This window comes from Watersipora subatra, chromosome 3 (assembly GCF_963576615.1).
Source record: "Watersipora subatra chromosome 3, tzWatSuba1.1, whole genome shotgun sequence".
Classification (NCBI taxonomy): Eukaryota; Metazoa; Bryozoa; class Gymnolaemata; order Cheilostomatida; family Watersiporidae; genus Watersipora; species Watersipora subatra.
The window spans coordinates 29,583,909-29,602,501 of record NC_088710.1 but is presented as its reverse complement, the minus strand read 5'-3'; the positions used below and the strand labels follow the sequence as shown (position 1 = coordinate 29,602,501).

At 32.6% G+C, this 18,593-nt stretch overlaps 1 protein-coding gene across 1 annotated transcript; it reads right to left on the bottom strand.

The window, feature by feature from the left end:
- Positions 1-597: 597 nt before the first annotated feature.
- LOC137391806 (uncharacterized) lies at positions 598-2,522 on the bottom strand. The gene is made up of 5 exons (XM_068078341.1): positions 2,370-2,522; positions 1,508-1,576; positions 1,178-1,243; positions 828-884; positions 598-719 (listed from the first exon to the last, which is right to left on the bottom strand). Exons 1-5 carry the CDS (start codon positions 2,520-2,522, stop codon positions 672-674), a joined length of 393 nt encoding a protein of 130 aa, XP_067934442.1. The 3' UTR covers positions 598-671.
- Between the last annotated feature and the right edge of the window lie 16,071 nt (positions 2,523-18,593).

Genomic DNA, 18,593 nt, shown 5'->3' with positions numbered 1-18,593 from the left:
AAGTCTAGATTGAACAGAACTACGTCATTACGAAGATCATCAAGAAAAAGTTTGGTAGTAAAGCGGTTATTCGAATCCAAGGAAAATTATATGGAAGGAGATGAGAAAATTACGTCACCTATTGCAACAGTTTTTAAATCCGAGGAAATGCAAGAACCATGGAAATGGATTGATCTAAAAGTTTTGGATATTCCAGCTTCGTTAGAAGTAATACAAGCAAATAAGTCTGAAGAAAATGACAATTGTGAGATTGCGTTGCAATTCTTCGTTGAACGTAAGGGAGAGCGTGTGGCATTATGTTCGATCATCGAACCTCAAAAGTATAACATTCCCTCATCATTTCAATGGTTGACACCAGCTCTCATGATATTGGATCGAAGTGAGATTTACATGAACTCTAAGTCTTCATCAGGATTAAAACTTTTCACAATTGACGGAGCGTGCAATCTGAAGGAATTCAGAGAGAAATTAAACAAAGATTATAAACTCTGTATATCAAGACAGTAATTAGTTAAGGAAATGTTATTATGATTAAATTTTATATAGTTTATTTGATGATATATCATAGGAATTTAAACTTACTATCAATGGATATATTATTGAATAAAAGTTTTGTATATAAAAATGCTAAAACATAATATAAAAAAAAACTATTGAATATTGAATATCATTCAACCCCAATTTTCTTCTTCTTTCATTGACGAAAGAGAATGAACTGTCTACAATCAAAACATACATTATTTTTAGTGAGATATAGTAAAAGTTAGACATACAGACAGATTAGATCATTCATTCAAACTAAAAAACAAATATAATGTAATACTTACTGAAGAAGAAGATCCATCCTTTTTCTGAATGGAATCTTCCTGTTGAGATACGGGAGCCTGCAATTGCAATGATTACAGTCAGGATGGTTTACTATAACCTTGTTGAGATAGTAGACTCTACATTCACAATGGACTCCAACTTAAATTGTAAATTTCAATTGCATTACTCATCGAATCATAGAATGATATGCAAGATGTAATGCAGACATAATAGGATATGCAATCAACTAGAGTAGGACATACAGACAATAAGAAAAACAAATATGTTACATCACATAGTCAGACTAGGACACACAGACAGAGGAGGATATTCAGTTAAAACAAAGAAATAAATATAATGTGCTACTTACTGAAGATTCAAATTTATAAACCCTTCTCCGAAAAGGTCTATATTTAGTTCGCTGATACCCAGGATCCTACAATTGCAATGATTATAGTCAGAGTAGAATACGCAGACAAATTAAAACACAGTCAGGTCTTACTTTGAATTTCAATTCCAACACCTTTTGTTTTAAAGTGAAGTTATACAAATATTAATTACTGTTTTCACAGACTGTTACTCATTTTAACATTCCTACATACCAATTGGAGTGAATTTTGTTGAATGTATTTGATCTTTAGTTACATGTTTTATCATTATACAACGATATTAGACGAAATAAATATAATGTAATACTTACTTTTAAAGTCAATGTAACATCGAAGTTACAAAATAATTCTTCTCTTTGTCGCTGCATGACCAATGATTTCTACAATAATTTCCAAATTACTTTGTATAATTTAATTGTTTCATTTAAGCAAACCCTATAATTCGAAATATATTTAATATGTAGTTTATATTCTCAAGTTTCCTTTAACCCTTTCACTGCCGAGCATGTACAAATTTGGGTATTTGCCAAGTACCAGCCATTTTACCGAAAATTGCCGATATTGCTTCATGATATGTAAACAGTATTTTTTCCAATTTCAATCTCTATTCAGAACAATTTTGTTACATATTTTAATTTGCTAACATTGTAGCCATCATTGCTATGCAAAAATTCAACGAATCTATACTTTGTGCGATGATAAAGCTGTGTGATGCTATGATCGATGCGAAGCTAAAACGATCTTCCGTGTTTCTTACTCTCACAAAATTATTACTTTCACTACTCTCAGAGACAGTGCTGCTGCTTTAACTATCTGTATAATCACGAAAATCTGAATCTGAAATGGCTATAATGCCATCAACATTACTAATTACCTGTTTTCTGACTCGCGCGCGGTAATTAATGAACTCACACAAAAAATGTTCGTTATAAAATTAGAAGTTCTCTAACAAAAGTTTGAAATTGATTCGTTACTTTAGGTTAATTTTATAGACAAATCTTCAGACAACACTGTCAATTTCATAAAAGTCTGAAAGACCGTGGGTTATGCTGTCAACGAATAATAAAATGAGGTAACTACGCAATAGCTGGGAAAGTCGCATTAATGCGTCTACGGCAGTGAAAGGGTTAATCAAAAATATAATTTAGTAAAATATTATAATGTAATACTTACTTTCTTTTGAAGCTTGATCTTGTTTCGAAAAGCCTTCTGTTTTTCAGGATCTACCTCTCTACCCCAAGGGCAGTAGCCCCATATCTCCACACACGTGTCGATGCAATTTGTCTGAGTTAGGAGTCTATCCACGTTTTTGTCTCGAGCACACATTGTAAACTATTATAAATAAAATGAGATGAAAAACTTATTCTTTCTCGTTGCTTATATAGTGAGTAGAAGCAATGTTATGGTTCATTAAATTTGTGTAATTTATGTTCACGAAATTGTAAAATCAGCTAAACAGTTTTCGCGAAATTCACTTTCGCGAAATTCAATTTCGCGAAAGTTGACTATATAATATATATGTGTAACTTCGCGAAATCCAATTTCGCGAAATCCAATTTCGCGAAATTCACTTTCGCGAAATTCAATTTCGCGAAAGTTGACTATATAATATATATAATGTGTAATTTCGCGAAATCCAATTTTGCGAAAGTTGACTATATAATATATATAATGTGTAATTTCGCGAAATTCACTTTCGCGAAATTCAATTTCGCGAAAATCTGTTTACTATTTTCGCTTCATTGATTCTGTTGGATACGCCACTATTCTTCAATACTCTGTATAAGAAGCTTGCTCAGTGTAATTTTCCTTTTCATCACTTAGTCCTGCTCCTGATGCCTACTTATATACAGATTGAGATTTTGGGGCAATCGAGCGTTGATACCATAAGGCTTGTATGCTTCAGCTAGAATTCTGTTAGCCGGCTACTCGCGATTAAGTTCGTTGAGTGTCGCTGTGTTCAGGCTGTCGTGTGGACAAGCGCCTTGGCAATCGACCTGAGTGTTTTCCTAGGCTTGCCTATGGAATTCTCCTGTTTGGTTTGGCTTAACCATTCCATAACAGTCTCTTGCCCAGTAAATAGAGATATGAACAAAAAAAAAAAAGAAGGCCCAATGGACAGATGGAGGAAGTGTACTAAGGTAGGTATAGGTAAGTATTCGTTTTGAAGAGAATATAAAGAAAATGAATATATGTATTGTTTTGAATAAATGTAGTATGTATCATTTATTCTCTCAAAGATTGATGAATGATAACAGGGTTCTCTTTACCAAAAGTATTTTGTCATGATTTTATCGAAAGATTGTGTATTATATATCACTTCACAGTCTTTTCCATATTTTGAAGATATCAGTTAGAATGTGATGCTAGCAAGTCTACTAGTTTAATTTAATTAAAGGATCCATGGGTGCTTTACCGCTTCATGGAATAATTCTCAATATACTGATTACTCATGATGATCTCTCACAGTGCAATCAGGAGTGTTAATAAAGTACTGAGAATAAGTATATGTACAATTATTATAAAGTGTAGTATGAGATCATCAGGTGTGTTAATAAAGTACAGAGAATAAGTATGTGTACAATTATTATAAAGTGTAGTAAGAGATCATCAGGAGTGTTAATAAAGTACTGAGAATAAGTATGTGTACAATTATTATAAAGTGCTGTAAGAGTTCATCAAGAGTGTTAATAAAGTACAGATATTAAGTATATGTACAATTATTATAAAGTGCTGTAAGAGATCATTAGGGGTGTTAATAAAGTACAGAGAATAAGTATATGTACAATTATTATAAAGTGCTGTAAGAGATCATCAGGTGTTAACAAAGTACAGATAATAAGTATGTGTACAATTATTATAAAGTGTAGTAAGAGATCATCAAGAGTGTTAATAAAGTACAGAGAATAAGTATGTGTACAATTATTCTAAATTGCTGTAAGAGATCATTAGGGGTGTTAATAAAGTACAGAGAATAAGTATATGTACAATTATTATAAAGTGCTGTAAAAGATCACCAGGTGTGTTAACAAAGTACAGATAATAAGTATGGGTACAATTATTATAAAGTGTAGTAAGAGATCATCAAGAGTGTTAATAAAGTACAGAGAATAAGTATGTGTACAATTATTATAAAGTGCTGTAAGAGATCACCAGGTGTGTTAACAAAGTACAGATAATAAGTATGTGTACAATTATTATAAAGTGTAGTAAGAGATCATCAGGTGTGTTAATAAAGTACTGAGAATAAGTATATGTACAATTAGTATAAAGTGCTGTAAGAGATCATCAGGTGTGTTAATAAAGTACAGAGAATAAGTATATGTATAATTATTATAAAGTGCTGTAAGAGATCATTAGGAGTGTTAATAAAGTACTGAGAATAAGTATTTGTACAATTATTATAAAGTGCTGTAAGAGATCATCAGGTGTGTTAATAAAGTACAGAGAATAAGTATATGTACAATTATTATAAAGTACTGATAAAGATTGTACATGAACATTTTCTTATGTATATATTCAATGTTTCATTTATACTATATTATCTTTATTGTGTCCTATCTACTTGAATATTTTCATATATTTCAAGTTAAACATAAACTATTTTATTTTTTATTGAAACAAAATGATGATGGAAATAATGAATAATACATATAAATATATCTTTTAAAGTGAATAATTTTGTTATAAAACTGATCTTTCATTCAACATATTAATTTCTCCAACAAATTTCAATCTTACATACAAAAAAATACAAAAAAAAAAAACCGAAAATAAATTCCTTAAAATTCTTAACCATTCAAGAGCTTCAACATTACAAAATCATTAAATCTTCAAAAAATAACTTTGTACATAAACACTTTCTCATATATATTCAATGTTTCAAATATATAACAATCTCCGGAAAATCAACCCCTCGGTGTCCCAGATATTAACCCCCTCACTCATCCGCTAGGTAATCTCTCGCTCTCCTCGATATTCCGCGAGATCCACTCCGGAAAACCATCCAGCCCTCGATGTCCCAGATATTCACGCCCACTATTCCACCGATAATCGGCGACGATTCGCCCGACTAATCCGCGACGATTCCCCCGACTAATCCCGCGATAATCCGCGTTCAATCGGATGACTCATCCCCCGCTAATCCGATGACTCATCCACAGATAATCCGCCGATTACGCCAGGAGCGGATCCGTAACCCCTCGAATTCAACCCCCTACTCTACACCACAATTTCCCCCCAAACCCCAACATCTCATTCAACTCCACCTGATTCAATCTACACCCCTAGCCAATTTAATTCACAACCCCCTTTTTCTATCCCCCCGCTGGATCCGTCACTTTTATGTGTAGATCTGCTCTCTATATACTACTCATATATAATTATCACCAACACTACCTTTATTTCTTGCATTTCCTAAACCTATATTACTATAGTCTCAACTCAATATATTTAGATAATAGTTAATATTCAGTGAATTTTACCAACAATTGGATGAAATGGTTGCTAAATTTTGCTACAGTACTTCATTTGGCCAGAAAGCTATGATTTATATTCTTGTTAAATGCTAATTTTTGTACGAATAAACATTTACAACTTGGATTTCACAACTACATGTAGTAGTTAGAGATATAAAATTCAGCATGTCAAGTAGGAATTCGCTGCCTAATGTTACTCATTTGAAGTTTCCATAAAAAAATATCCAAGTACTATTAACAGTGATTCTTAAAATAATAGTATCAAAAAGTATATACTTATTGTAAAATAGGTACAACATATCATCTGTTTAATTTAATGCATATGCATAGTCTCAAAATGTTTTTCATCTGCAAGTGTGAGCAATAGGTAAATAGGAAATTGAAAATTTTTAAAAGAACTATAATTAAACAATTTTAAATTCTCAAAACATAATTTGTTGATCAGGGGTTGCTGGTAGTTGTTATTATAGCATTGTAATTCTAACATATTCATAATGGTGTCAGGTCACAGCTGCTGATTGTTCATTGTACTACTACCTCTTCTCTCAATAGAGTATACATGATTTATTTGTCATCAATCAAAATATTATAAAAACTACGGAATTTATTTTATAATTTGCGTAGATATGCAAATGGAATCTAATGTTTTTCTGCAATTTATATCACTTACCTTGCACATGATCAATTTTGAACTCTCGTTTTCAGAACATTTTCTACAACAATATAATTAGAGCTTTTATAACAACTTCCAACTTTCAACAAGTGACTCCTTAGTATTTTTAGTGTGTGTGATGTGAATAGCTCATAAATAGGTGTACAAGTTTGCATTATAAACTCAAAGTTCTGTTTTTACTTCGTCTTTTGAATTTTCCGCTTTAACAATAACTAACTATTTCGCTAACGCAAGCCGATCGGCTCAGGTTATCATCTCTTTGTTGCTGGAAGCCGATACATCAGCTTTTACACAATTTGTTAGTTTATCTATGATTATTCAGCTTTCGCTTCAAATAGACCAATAAGAATCGGTCTCCACAAAATCAAGCTTGTTGCTAATGATAAAGACCAATCAACAGGCCTCTCACTAACAGCTTCTTGATTATCGAACAGAAAGTTTACCACTGTAAAACCACTGACAAAAAATAATACCCAATCATTTAAGCTGTAGAAGCTTCTAACATTCTTTGCTATTGGGTCTTCAGTCACTTTATATCAAGTGATTCTGTCTTTTCAGTGCATGTATTTCATTTGAAAAACTGTAATAGTGACTGAATATTATGAAGACAGTAAAAATACGACTATCTAAATCGCTGGCAAAATATTGTTGGTAAAGTTTGTAAAAGTTTAAAAAGGTTTTTACCATTTTAACTCAGGTTACTTTAATATGTTTTCCATTTCCTACTAATGTATCTTATTTTGAACAACCTTTTTTAAAAATTAAATGGATATTTTCATTCTTTCTCAAGTTATAAGAAAATTATGGACGTTATGTCAACATTTGTGTGAATAGAAAAATTAAATTGGATAAATCTAAAAATAAAGTCAGTAGCGAAATTGTTAACAGAGCGGTGGATTTCAGGCTAATCTGCAATTCTGTTTGGTTACATAGAACAATGCTTGGCTATATACTAAACAATATTGTATTAAAAACTACGAACATGTTTATAAACAGCTGAGGCAGGTTAAATGTTCTTTTAAAGCAATCTGTTGGCTAGAGAGGAATCATAAACCATGTCTAAATATAACTTCACTTGAGACATGTTTGCTTGTTTTTCTTATTACTTATCGGTAGTAGTTCAACTTCTACTTAATTTTCCAATGTTTTATTAAGTTTAATATACATATTATTAAGCCAGAAGGTGTAATTTAGAATATGTAGAAGAAAATTCCATCTGCACCATTCAACCTCTTCTCCATATCTAAGAATAACTGTAGAAATCGTTATTACACAGGACAATCTCTAACGGTACAAGAGGCTGCCAGTCTACTAGCTTTAATGTAATTCTCAGACATAAATTTGGTTCATGGTTCTCACGCTAATTTAGTTCAGCTTTCTTTAGTGCCCAAATACAGTTTTGAAAAGTAAAATGTCCGCAACCTTTGACAGTTTAGCAATTGGTAGACATTCGTAGCTCATTTATAGGATATTTTAAATAAAAAGTTGATGATAAAGAATTGATAGGTTAAAGAAAGGTTCTTACTGCATAGCTGTGTATTACTGTTGTGTTTAAAGCAAATTTGTATCTTTCAGCAAAGTTAATAAAACCTAGGTTAATGATATAACCATATCACAAGAGAAAAAATTGTTTAATATAATTCGTTTGCAGCTTGGGCTCTCTGAAATTGCTGAGAACGTTGAATCTCTCTAGTAATCCTATTGAAGTGCTTCCTGAATCTATCACTTCATTGAGTTCACTAGAAGAGCTGGACCTGTCACATTGCAAGATAAGTCAACTCCCAGAGAGGTAAATATACCCACAGCATATGGACTCCTTCTATGAACAACTTTTACTACTTATTGATGAGCAGCCATGATAAAGGTGCGGGTGATTAAATCTTGAGTATTATAAGTGATTACTTTCCCTAAAACTATGGTAAAATAGAATCAAAGTGTAGTAATTATCAACAAATTTTATGAAGTTTTATTATTTTTCTCATGAACACCTTTCTTAGTCTAACGTATTATATTATTACTATTATTAATCTAAAGTATTATTATTGTTATTGTTTTATTATTCACATAACTTAAACCTTAAGTAGTCTGAACCAATTTTAATCTGCACTGGGTTTTCATCAAAATCACTGTTAGTGGTTAGAGAGAGTGGACCAACAGAACATAAATATACAATTATCTTAAACATTTTCATAGAGGAGCTAATCATTAATTGCCTGTATTGTATTGACATATACTAATATATAATACAAATACCTTCATATGTAGAATATATTTATTTTCGACTGACCTGAATAAACAAAAACATCATTCTCAAAAACAGCTGTTTGTCAGCTAGAAGGCCTTTAGTTCGAAGGTAAATTATATCACGCTACGCTTATGTTTCATGTATTTATCCAATAATTTTCAAAAGTTGGCCGGATGGAACTTAAAAGTGGTTCTTCGACTTTTCAAATTTTTTTTCGTTCATTTCTCGGTTCAAGAAACTATTTGAGCTATTTTACTCTGTAAATATTTTCTTTGAAATCATATAAAACAGTATCTTTATTTCACTCCAAACTAATGATGTGCAGTAGCCTCTGTAAGTATTGCAGTCAATGCATAGTATGTTGGAGTGCCCTGAATAATCTTATGTTATCTTATTATCTCATGAAGTAAATGCATCATACAGTTTCTATAATCTTTGCTTTTTAATACCACCTAAATTTACTCAAGCAGCCATAATAAAATATGAGTCATTTTTAATATAAATGTTGAATGGAAATAGGATCTTGGTCCGCACAGAGTATGATTTCAATTGTAGTTCACTTGAAACTACTGTTTTTGTGATAAGTCAAACCATAGACACGTTGAAGCTCACTTCTTGTCTAAAGTTTCAGCAACCATATGTGACCCCGGCCGTCAGAATGTCCAATCGTGTTGTAATTAGATTGTTCACGATAGCACGATAAGCGTGCTTTACGCTATTGTATGACCCACCGTCACTATTTTAGTAAACAGTGGTTTATAGTGCATTCAACCCTGCTCTTTCACATGGTCTTGTTTATTTTTGTGTCTGACCAATCATAAAGCCAGAATTTCCATTTAACTATACCCAGTGTCGTATAGTTTCACAGAGTCCCGCGACCAACAGAAGCGTATACGGGAGCTCGCTCGATTCCAAACAAACAGGCCACGCCTACTATTTTTATATAAGTTATAATGGAGAAGCCGCAACATTAATCAACAAAAACTACTCCCATTAGCAGTCACTTTAAAACTGATTGTTGTATTATGAACCATTTTAAAGAAAACAAAATTTCCTACAAAAAGCTGCTAATAACGTTTTTGTAAAAACGTAAAGTAAATGCAAAAAAGAGCGTTATTGACAGCGAGGTATGAATATTCCATTAGAGATCAGTATGTCGATCGGGTTTGTTTGGAATCAAGCATTGTTGTTTTCGGCTTTTGGTCACGGGACTCTGTGAAACTATATATACGGCTCTGACTATACCCATATCGGTGGGTGCTATGGAAATTCTCATAACCCAAGATCATAAATATAGGCTCTAACTGCGGGTGCGCGCATGTATGTGGCTATTTCCTGTTTTGATGCTTTAAGCTAGAACAAAATGAAACTATCGCAAAAATTACGGCTAGTTGTTGCTATTAATTTAGATGAGTATTTTTACTTAGAATCTGAGTCAGCTGCCTCAGATCATAGTGAAAGCGATGATGAGGGAGGGTTGTGATAATAGGGCAACCTTAGAAATACAGCTGCTTGCGCAATATGAGGCTGCTAACGATAATGCGAGTAATAACGATCATTCTAATGAATTAAATCAAATTACCGCCTACCCTAGAACACTTATATTTCGCTAATATTTAGTTTCGTGAGTTGCACACAGAGTAAAATTTCGCTGCAACTTAATTTCGCGGCTCTGATGAGTGCGAAAATATAGTGATGTGAAAATAAACGACGTGGAAAAAAAAACATTACATTTCTCAGGTCCAGTTCACTAATAAGAAAAAAATTCAATTTGGGAATAGTTCGTATTTGTAAACCACAGGTTGAAATGTGTGGGTGAGATCGACAATTCAATTTGATCACTTGCTGCCATTTCTTTCTTAGACTATCAATGACGTCTAGGTCCCTCCCGCCGTGTTTTTCACATTCGAATCCCAAGAAGAAGAAAATAGATAGGTAACAACCAACTTCACAACCTAAACTGTATAAACCCTTACGCTACCATAAACACATTTATGCGTTTTCTAGGGGCCACTGCCATAAACGCATTTTTGGACTTTCTCAGCAATTATGTGGTAGCCTGATTTTATTATTTGTTGACCACATAACCCACGGTCTTTAAGAGTTTTATGAAATTGACTGTGTTGTCCGAAGATTTCTCTATAAAATCAGCCTAAAACAACGAAACAATACTAAACTTTTGTTTGAGAATTTCTAATCTAAAAACGAACATTTTTCTGTGAGTTCATTAACTACCCCGCGCGAGTCATAAAACAGGTAATTAGTTGTTGATGACTTAATAGCCAATTTAGATTTTCTATACAGATAATTAAAGTAGAACTTGAAAAAATACTGTATACATATCATGAAGCTATATCGGAAATTTCGGTAAAATGGCTTGCACTAGGCCGGTAACGAATTTGTACATGGTTGGCAGTGAAAGAGATAATGTGGTTTGACCTGATGAGGGTTGATATTGTTTTTGGATGGTAATAAAATTCATCACTACAATAATTATTCTTCAATTTTATGACTTCACCTACCAGACTTTCATCCTCATCAGTTACAAATTCCGTGACTAAACTGATATAATCTTAATTTGCTTTGCCATGCTGCTCAGTCGGTGTATTAGCTATAATGAGTTTACCAGGAATTTCCCATTTATCCCAACCACAGACGAAAATTGCCTGCATTTCTAAGATGACGATTTTATTGTGGATATCAATGAACAAAGCTATTTAACTTCGCGTTTTCGCTCGTTCGTTATGATAGTTTAGTTTCACTCATTAAATTTTCGCGAGAAGATGACACCGCGAAAACGCAAAAGTTAGGTGCCGGGAATACATAAGTGTCCTAGGGTATCAAAGATCAGCCTATCACTGCTAATAACATTTCTATTTTAGCTGTTGACATCAAACTAATAAGTGGGTGCAAATGTAGGGAATTATGCGCTAGTTTTATGTAGTCTGAACAATTAGGCCTCATTAGAACTGTGTATCAAGGATTACCGAAGGAAACATCGGATACCGTTGTGTTGGGACAAATTGCCACTAGCATAACAAACAAACCCCTCCAATGCACTACAATAAATCTCTGCAGCGTACTCGTGCTACACTGTGTGAATGTTAAACTACATAAAAAGAGCTCTAGATTGAATGGTCACTTGATGAGTTGGGTTGATATTTTCGCATCCTGATGCCCCCTTTTGTCACTTTTCCTTGACCTTACCATGACCTTCTGTATAGTTGGACAATGCTGAATGCACTTCCAACACTTTGCTAATTCGTTGGACTGTCATTATATGCAGTTATAGCATAGCAATATAGCTTGATGAGAAGTGCCAAGTTTGAAGCATACCCTTTTAATGAAAAACTCCAGGAAGGTGAGCTTTTAGCCACATATAGTGTTAACCTTACCATGACTTTTGGGAGGTCAACCGTCAATCGAAGTGGAATAAAAATGCAACCATCATCTTTTTCAGGGTTTTATTGTGGATAATGCCATTTTTCAACAAAATAGGTTGAGATTAAGTGGTCGGTTGCTATGGCATTTTGATTTGTAAACAAATACCATGATTTACAGTTCATGAATCACCAACTTTATCCTGCTTAAACTCAAAACAACAGTTTTAGTTCATCACGAGACCTTCTCTACTAAATCTTGCATAACCTGGGTTTAAACTATCCAATTTGAAAAATTAAAAATGCATTAAAATCGTCTGAATTTGCTGATTTTAATTATTTATATAACTCAAAAATTTGGTTTTAACACGATTGTACATTCTGACTGCCTGGGTCACATATTTAATAATGACTCTACTTGTATACTGTTAGATCAATGCATACTCTTGTCTCATCATTTGAATTTGACCAATAAATCATATTAAACTGGTATATTATACATGTTAATTTACATACAAAATTATTTTAAAATTTAATTTTTAACCCTTAAGAAGTATCACAGTATTTAAAATGAAAAGGATAATCTAAAAAACTGTCAGAAAGATATAGTATGAAATACCGACGAATCATGTATAAGCTCTAGTAGTTCAGATGTTGCTTAGCTAATGCTAGAGTATATTATAAGATGCCCATCCATCCTCTCTATCAGGTAGATACTTATTTACCTCTACATCTCCATGCATTTTCTTAAATACTACTTTCAATGGGTCTTTTAGCCAATGTGGGATGATTTTTGATCAAATATTAAAGTTATTTGTGACGAAATGTGCAGAGACCCGCAAAAATATAATTATTACTGTGTATTTCATAAAACATACGCAACTCATTGGGACGATTCTAACACATTGTGTCTATGTTGCTTATTTGTATCAGTAACTACTGGACCACAACACTTTTTGGAGACTTTAATAGGACAATGATGTACTTTTGCTCATATCTCGCCTGATGAGCTTACAATTTGTGTAATCAATTGAAGATTCCCATATAGTAGTGTATAAATAATTGTGTTCTTCTGACCAATAAAGACCTTTCTGGAAACCTAGATTCTTAAATGATGTATTCAATATATCATACTTGTAATATACAAATACTAACAAAGGAATTGGCGTGGTTTTTGGCAATAGGACCAACGGTTCTTCAAATCGGAAAAGGTTGCTGAAATAATTAATATACACGCCCACATCAATAATTTTAGCATTTAAAATGTTCAAATGTTTGAAAACACTCTGCAAATCATAAAATATTGATTCATAAATCATAAATAGTTGGTTCATACTATTCTTCAGGAACAAAAAAGTGAAGACCTACTAATCTACTTTCTCAGCTTGTTATGTCATAGGCTTACCATCTTCATTGAGTTTTAGTTGGTTTCAAGACATGTATATAAATACTCCAGTGCAAATTTTCTAATCTTACTACAGCTCATAGACCTATGAACTATACTATAGTTAATAGGTCTATGCTACAGTGATTTAAACTTGGTTTCACTCAAACAGTACCCTGATTACAGTGTAGGGTGTGTGAGTTTACATTTTGATATTTTGCTAGAGCAGCCAAGCTAATCCATTAACTTTGCCAGCACAGCACCCTGTTTAGTATTTAAGATATCAAATCTTTAGTTATATCATCTGATTCATTGTGGGAAGCCGAGCCTAGAAGCAGCAATTTTTTGTTGCTAGGCAAAAAATACCTGTATTACTTTAATTAACCTTTTATAGAGTTTTGCAGAAAAACGGTTAGGTTCAGCAGTAAACATTATTTTTTATTGAAAATATTATGTGAAAAGGTTAAATTTTTATCTGACTATAAGATACAAACATCAATGACGCTAGAACTTCAGTTGTCACACAAAAACAACGGCAGTTTTCGATATTAACAAAATGTTTGTTTCTAACACTAATTACAGCATAAGTAAAGTTGTTAATAATGTAGCATATATGACCTCCTTTTATTGCTTTATTATCTTCGTTTCCATAAGTGGAGACGCAGCAAACCTTTATGTAGGTGTGAATATTGGCTCTTCCTATGATTTTGGATAAGTGAGCCAGGTACAACTTTTTGTACTTCTGCGCTAGACTAGCCATTTCACAGGTTTTAGTCCAGCTGGTCTGCTAGTCATCAAGCTGGCTTATACAATTTTCCTCAATTGATACTTGGGAAGTGTAGTAGTTTGGGTGGGAGCACCTGCTCCATATTTCAATTATGACACTTCATGTTACAGTTTCTTTCTCCGCCATGCCCGAGTTCTAGTCATAAGCTACCTCCTTGGCTGCACTTGCAGTGTTGGTTCACACATGTAAATCTTACCCAACTGTTATTATTGTTGTTGTTCCTTTTTTAATTACGTGACTAGCTGGAATACATCTTAAGACTTTGTTGAAGGTCCGTTAGGCTTCAGGTTCAACAACTGCAAGCTGGTCTTTTGGGTTTTGTTGTAATTTCTCAACTGAATACCATACAGTTAGCTTTGTATAAGTGTTCTCCACCCTTTTTTTGATGTTGTGTTTTTTGGTCTTTAGAAATGTTTCTATGTGCAAGGTAAACATTAGCTGGAAAACGTGGTAATATGTGGTGGCCTCTTGTGTTACTTGTAATATAACTACATATACCATACCAGTCTATCTGGTCGTTCAAGCCTATCACCACCTTTCCCACATTTTCTGTGATGAAGTACCTAATGATTAGATTTGCCCTATCCTATCTGTTTTCTTGTATTGTTTAAACATCCACATGTTTTTATTCCCATCTAAAGCTTTCGACTGATGGTATTTTGATTTGGATCTTTCGAGGCTTGGGGTAGCACAGAAAGACATTGTATGTTCTTACTCAGGATAGCTGTTCTGACATACGTCAACATTTTGCCTAGGTGACCCGGAAGCCATGCTTTCCAGGTAGTCAATTCATTTTAAAGTGAGTGAGCACAAAATCTTCCCAGTCACTGGTCCTTCCTTCTAGTTGAGCCCAGTATTTAACTTGTAGCCAACGCAGCTGGAACAGATTTTTTCGACACAGCCTGTGAACTTTCTGTTTGATAATCAGTGAGCTGCTAGTGATAGGTCTGCTGATTAGTTTAGTCAATATCGTTAGAAACCAGCTTATTTTTTATGAAAACTAGATCTATTAGTTCATCTGATGCGAAAGCTGAGTAATTATAAATAAACTAACGCACTGTTTAAAAGTCGGTGTATCGGCTTCGAGCCACAAAGAGGAGATAACCCGAGCTGATACATTGGCTTGCGGTAGGGAAATAATTAATGTTTTAGTTTACGTGAGTAATTGTTCTTCCAGTCGATATTCATTCATCAATTAACAAATTAATAATCACAGTCACACATTGTTTCAACATCTCCCAATACGTAACAGTCCAAACACTTTTAAACATGCTAAAGTGAGATAAAGTACCAGTATATTCTCAGCTGTAATTTATTGCCCTCTATGATTATATTATATATACAATATTTAATATCATATCATATAATGAACAAATAAAACTAAGTCATTTAACTATTCATTACTACTTCAACTAACTAAGTCATAAAACTATTTATTTGCATCACAATCATTTATTACCTACCAACGAAGAAGCGGTCTCGATTTTTTCGCGATATCGTCCTAATAAAGATTTTTTATTATAATGAAGGAAGTAGATACAGATATTTGAAAACCGTTACAAATGGAAGAGAAATTTTGTGTTTAATATCCTGTGCAAGAATTAATTTGATTAGTTTACACTTTCACTTCGAAACGGTTTTTGTAAACAAAGCCATGTGAATGCCGGAATTCCGGCCGTTAGGGATTTTGACACGCCCGTGGCGATGCCGGAAAAGCGGCTGTTAAGGTTCAAAAAGTTAAAACTTGATAGTATATTTAAACAGTTTTAAATTTATTTAAAATGCCAGAAATATGAAATGCAAAAGACTGATGAATTATATGTAAGTTATAGTAGCCAAAAGTTTATTCAGTTGAAGTGAGAGTAAATTATACCTTATATAATTATCACCAACACTAACTTTATTTCTTACATTTCTTAAACCTGTGTTACTAGTCTCAAATCAATATATAATAATATATAATAGTTAATATTCAGTGAATTTTACCAGCAATTGGATGAAATGGTTGCTAAATTTTGCTACAGTACTTCATTTGGCCAGAAAGCTATGATTTATAATCTTGTTAAACACTAATTTTTGTACGAATAAACATCTACAACTTGGTTTCCATGACTACAAGTAGTAGTGAGAGATATAAAATTCAGCATATCAAGTAGGAATTCGTTGTTTAATGTTACTCATTCGAAGTTTCCTTAAGGAATATCTAAGTGCTATTAATGGTGATTCATAAAGTAATGTTTTGCGTTGAATTTATACCCTCCAAAATTACTTCATAACTGTCAGTGTTTTTGAGTGAAACTATGAATTAATATTTTCTTGTGGTGTTCAAAATATTTCTGATAAATTTCAATGTAAATAGATTTTGATAGCTCAGTAAGCACTGTTACAACTCTAAATGTGCTGTTAGAATCTCAAAAATAATAACAATTTAAAAAAAAAAACATGACTATTTGTATCAAAAAATACCTATTGTAAAATAGGTACAACATAGCATCTGTTTAATTTAATGCATATGCATAGTCTCGAAATGTTTTTCATCTGCAAGTGTGAGCAATAGGTAAATAGAAAATTGAAAATTTTTAAAAGAAATAGAATTAAACAATTTTAAATTCTCAAAACATAATTTGTTAAGCAGGAGTTGCTTGTAGTTGTTATTATAGCCTTGTAATTCTAACATATTCATAATGGTGTCAGGTCACAGCTGCTGATTGCTCATTGTACTACTACCTCTTCTCTCAATAGATTATACATGATTTATTTGTCATCTATCAAAACATCATAAAAAATACGGAATTTATTTTATAATTTGCGTAGATATGCAAATAGAATCTAATGTTTTTCTGCAATTTTAATCACTTACCTTGAACATGATCAACTATGAACTCTCGTTGTCAGAACATTTCTACAACAATATAATTAGAGCTTTTATAACAATTTCCAACTTTCAACAAGTGACTCCTTGGTATTTTCAGTTTGTGTTATGTGAATAGCTCATAAATAGGTGTACAAGTTTGCATTATAAACTCAGAGTTCTGTTTTTACTTCATGTCTTTTGAATTTTAACAATAATTAAATATTTCGCTAACGCAAGCCGATCGGCTCGGGTTATCATCTCTTTGTTGCTGGAAGCCGATACATCAGCTTTTACACAATGTGTTAGTTTATCTATGATTATTCAGCTTTCGCTTCAAATAAACCAATAAGAATCGGTTACCATGAAATCAAGCTTGTTGCTAATGATACAGACCAATCAACAAGCATCTCACTAACAGCTTCTTGATTATCAAACAGAAAGTTTACCACTGAAAAACCACTGACAAAAAATAATACCCAATCATTTAAGCTGTAGAAGCTTCTAACATTCTTTGCTATTGGGTCTTCAGTCACTCTATATCAAGTGATTCTGTCTTTTCAGTGCATGTATTTCATTTGAAGAACTGTAATAGTGACCGATTTTTATGAAGACAGTAAAAATACGACTATCGAAATTGCTGGCAAAATATTGTTGGTAAAGTTTGTAAAAGTTTGTAAAAGTATTTACCATTTTAACTCAAGTTAATTTAATATGTTTTCCATTTCCTAATAATGTATCTTATTTTGAACAACCTTTTTTAAAAATTAAATGGGTGTTTTCATTCTTTCTCAAGTTATAAGAAAATTATGGACGTTATGTCAACATTTGTGTGAATAGAAAAATTAAATTGGATAGATCTAAAAATAAAGTCAGTAGCGAAATTGTTAACAGAGCGGTGGGTTTCAGGCTAATCTGTAATTCTGTTTGGTTACATAGAACAATGCTTAGCTATATACTAAACAATATTGTATAAAAACTACGAACATGTTTATAAACAGCTGAGGCAGGTTAAATGTTCTTTTAAAGCAATCTGTTGGCTAGAGAGGAATCATAAACTGTGTCTAAATATAACTTCACTTGAGACATGTTTGCTTGTTTTGCTTATTACTTATTGGTAATAGTTCAACTTTTACTTAATTTTCTAATGTTTTATTAAGTTTAATATTCAAATTATTAAGCCAAAAGGTGTAATTTAGAATATGTAGAAGAAAATTCCATCTGCACCATTCAACCTCCTCTCCATATCTAAGAATAACTGTAGAAATCGTTATTACACATGACAATCTCTAACGGTACAAGGGGCTGCCAGTCTACTAGCTCTAATATAATTCTCAGACATAACTTTGTTTCATGGTTCTCATGGTAATATAGTTCAGCTTTCTTTAGTGCCCAAACACAGTTTTGATAAGTAAAATGTACGCAACCTTTGATAGTTTAGCAATTGGTAGACATTCGTAGCTCATTTATAGGATATTTTAAATAAAAAGTTGATGATAAAGAATTGATAGGTTAAATAAAAGTTCTTACTGCATAGCTGTGTATTACTGCTGTGTTTAAAGCAAATTTGTATCTTTTAGCAAATTTAATAAAACCTGG

Coding starts and splice junctions, on each gene's coding strand:
- LOC137391806 (XM_068078341.1), bottom strand. CDS start 2,522: ATGTGTGCTCGAGACAAAAACGTGGATAGACTCCTAACTCAGACAAAT. Junction 1,577..2,369: donor AGATCAAGCTTCAAAAGAAA/GTAAGTATTACA, acceptor AAATTATTGTAG/AAATCATTGGTCATGCAGCG. Junction 885..1,177: donor TTTATAAATTTGAATCTTCA/GTAAGTAGCACA, acceptor TTGCAATTGCAG/GCTCCCGTATCTCAACAGGA.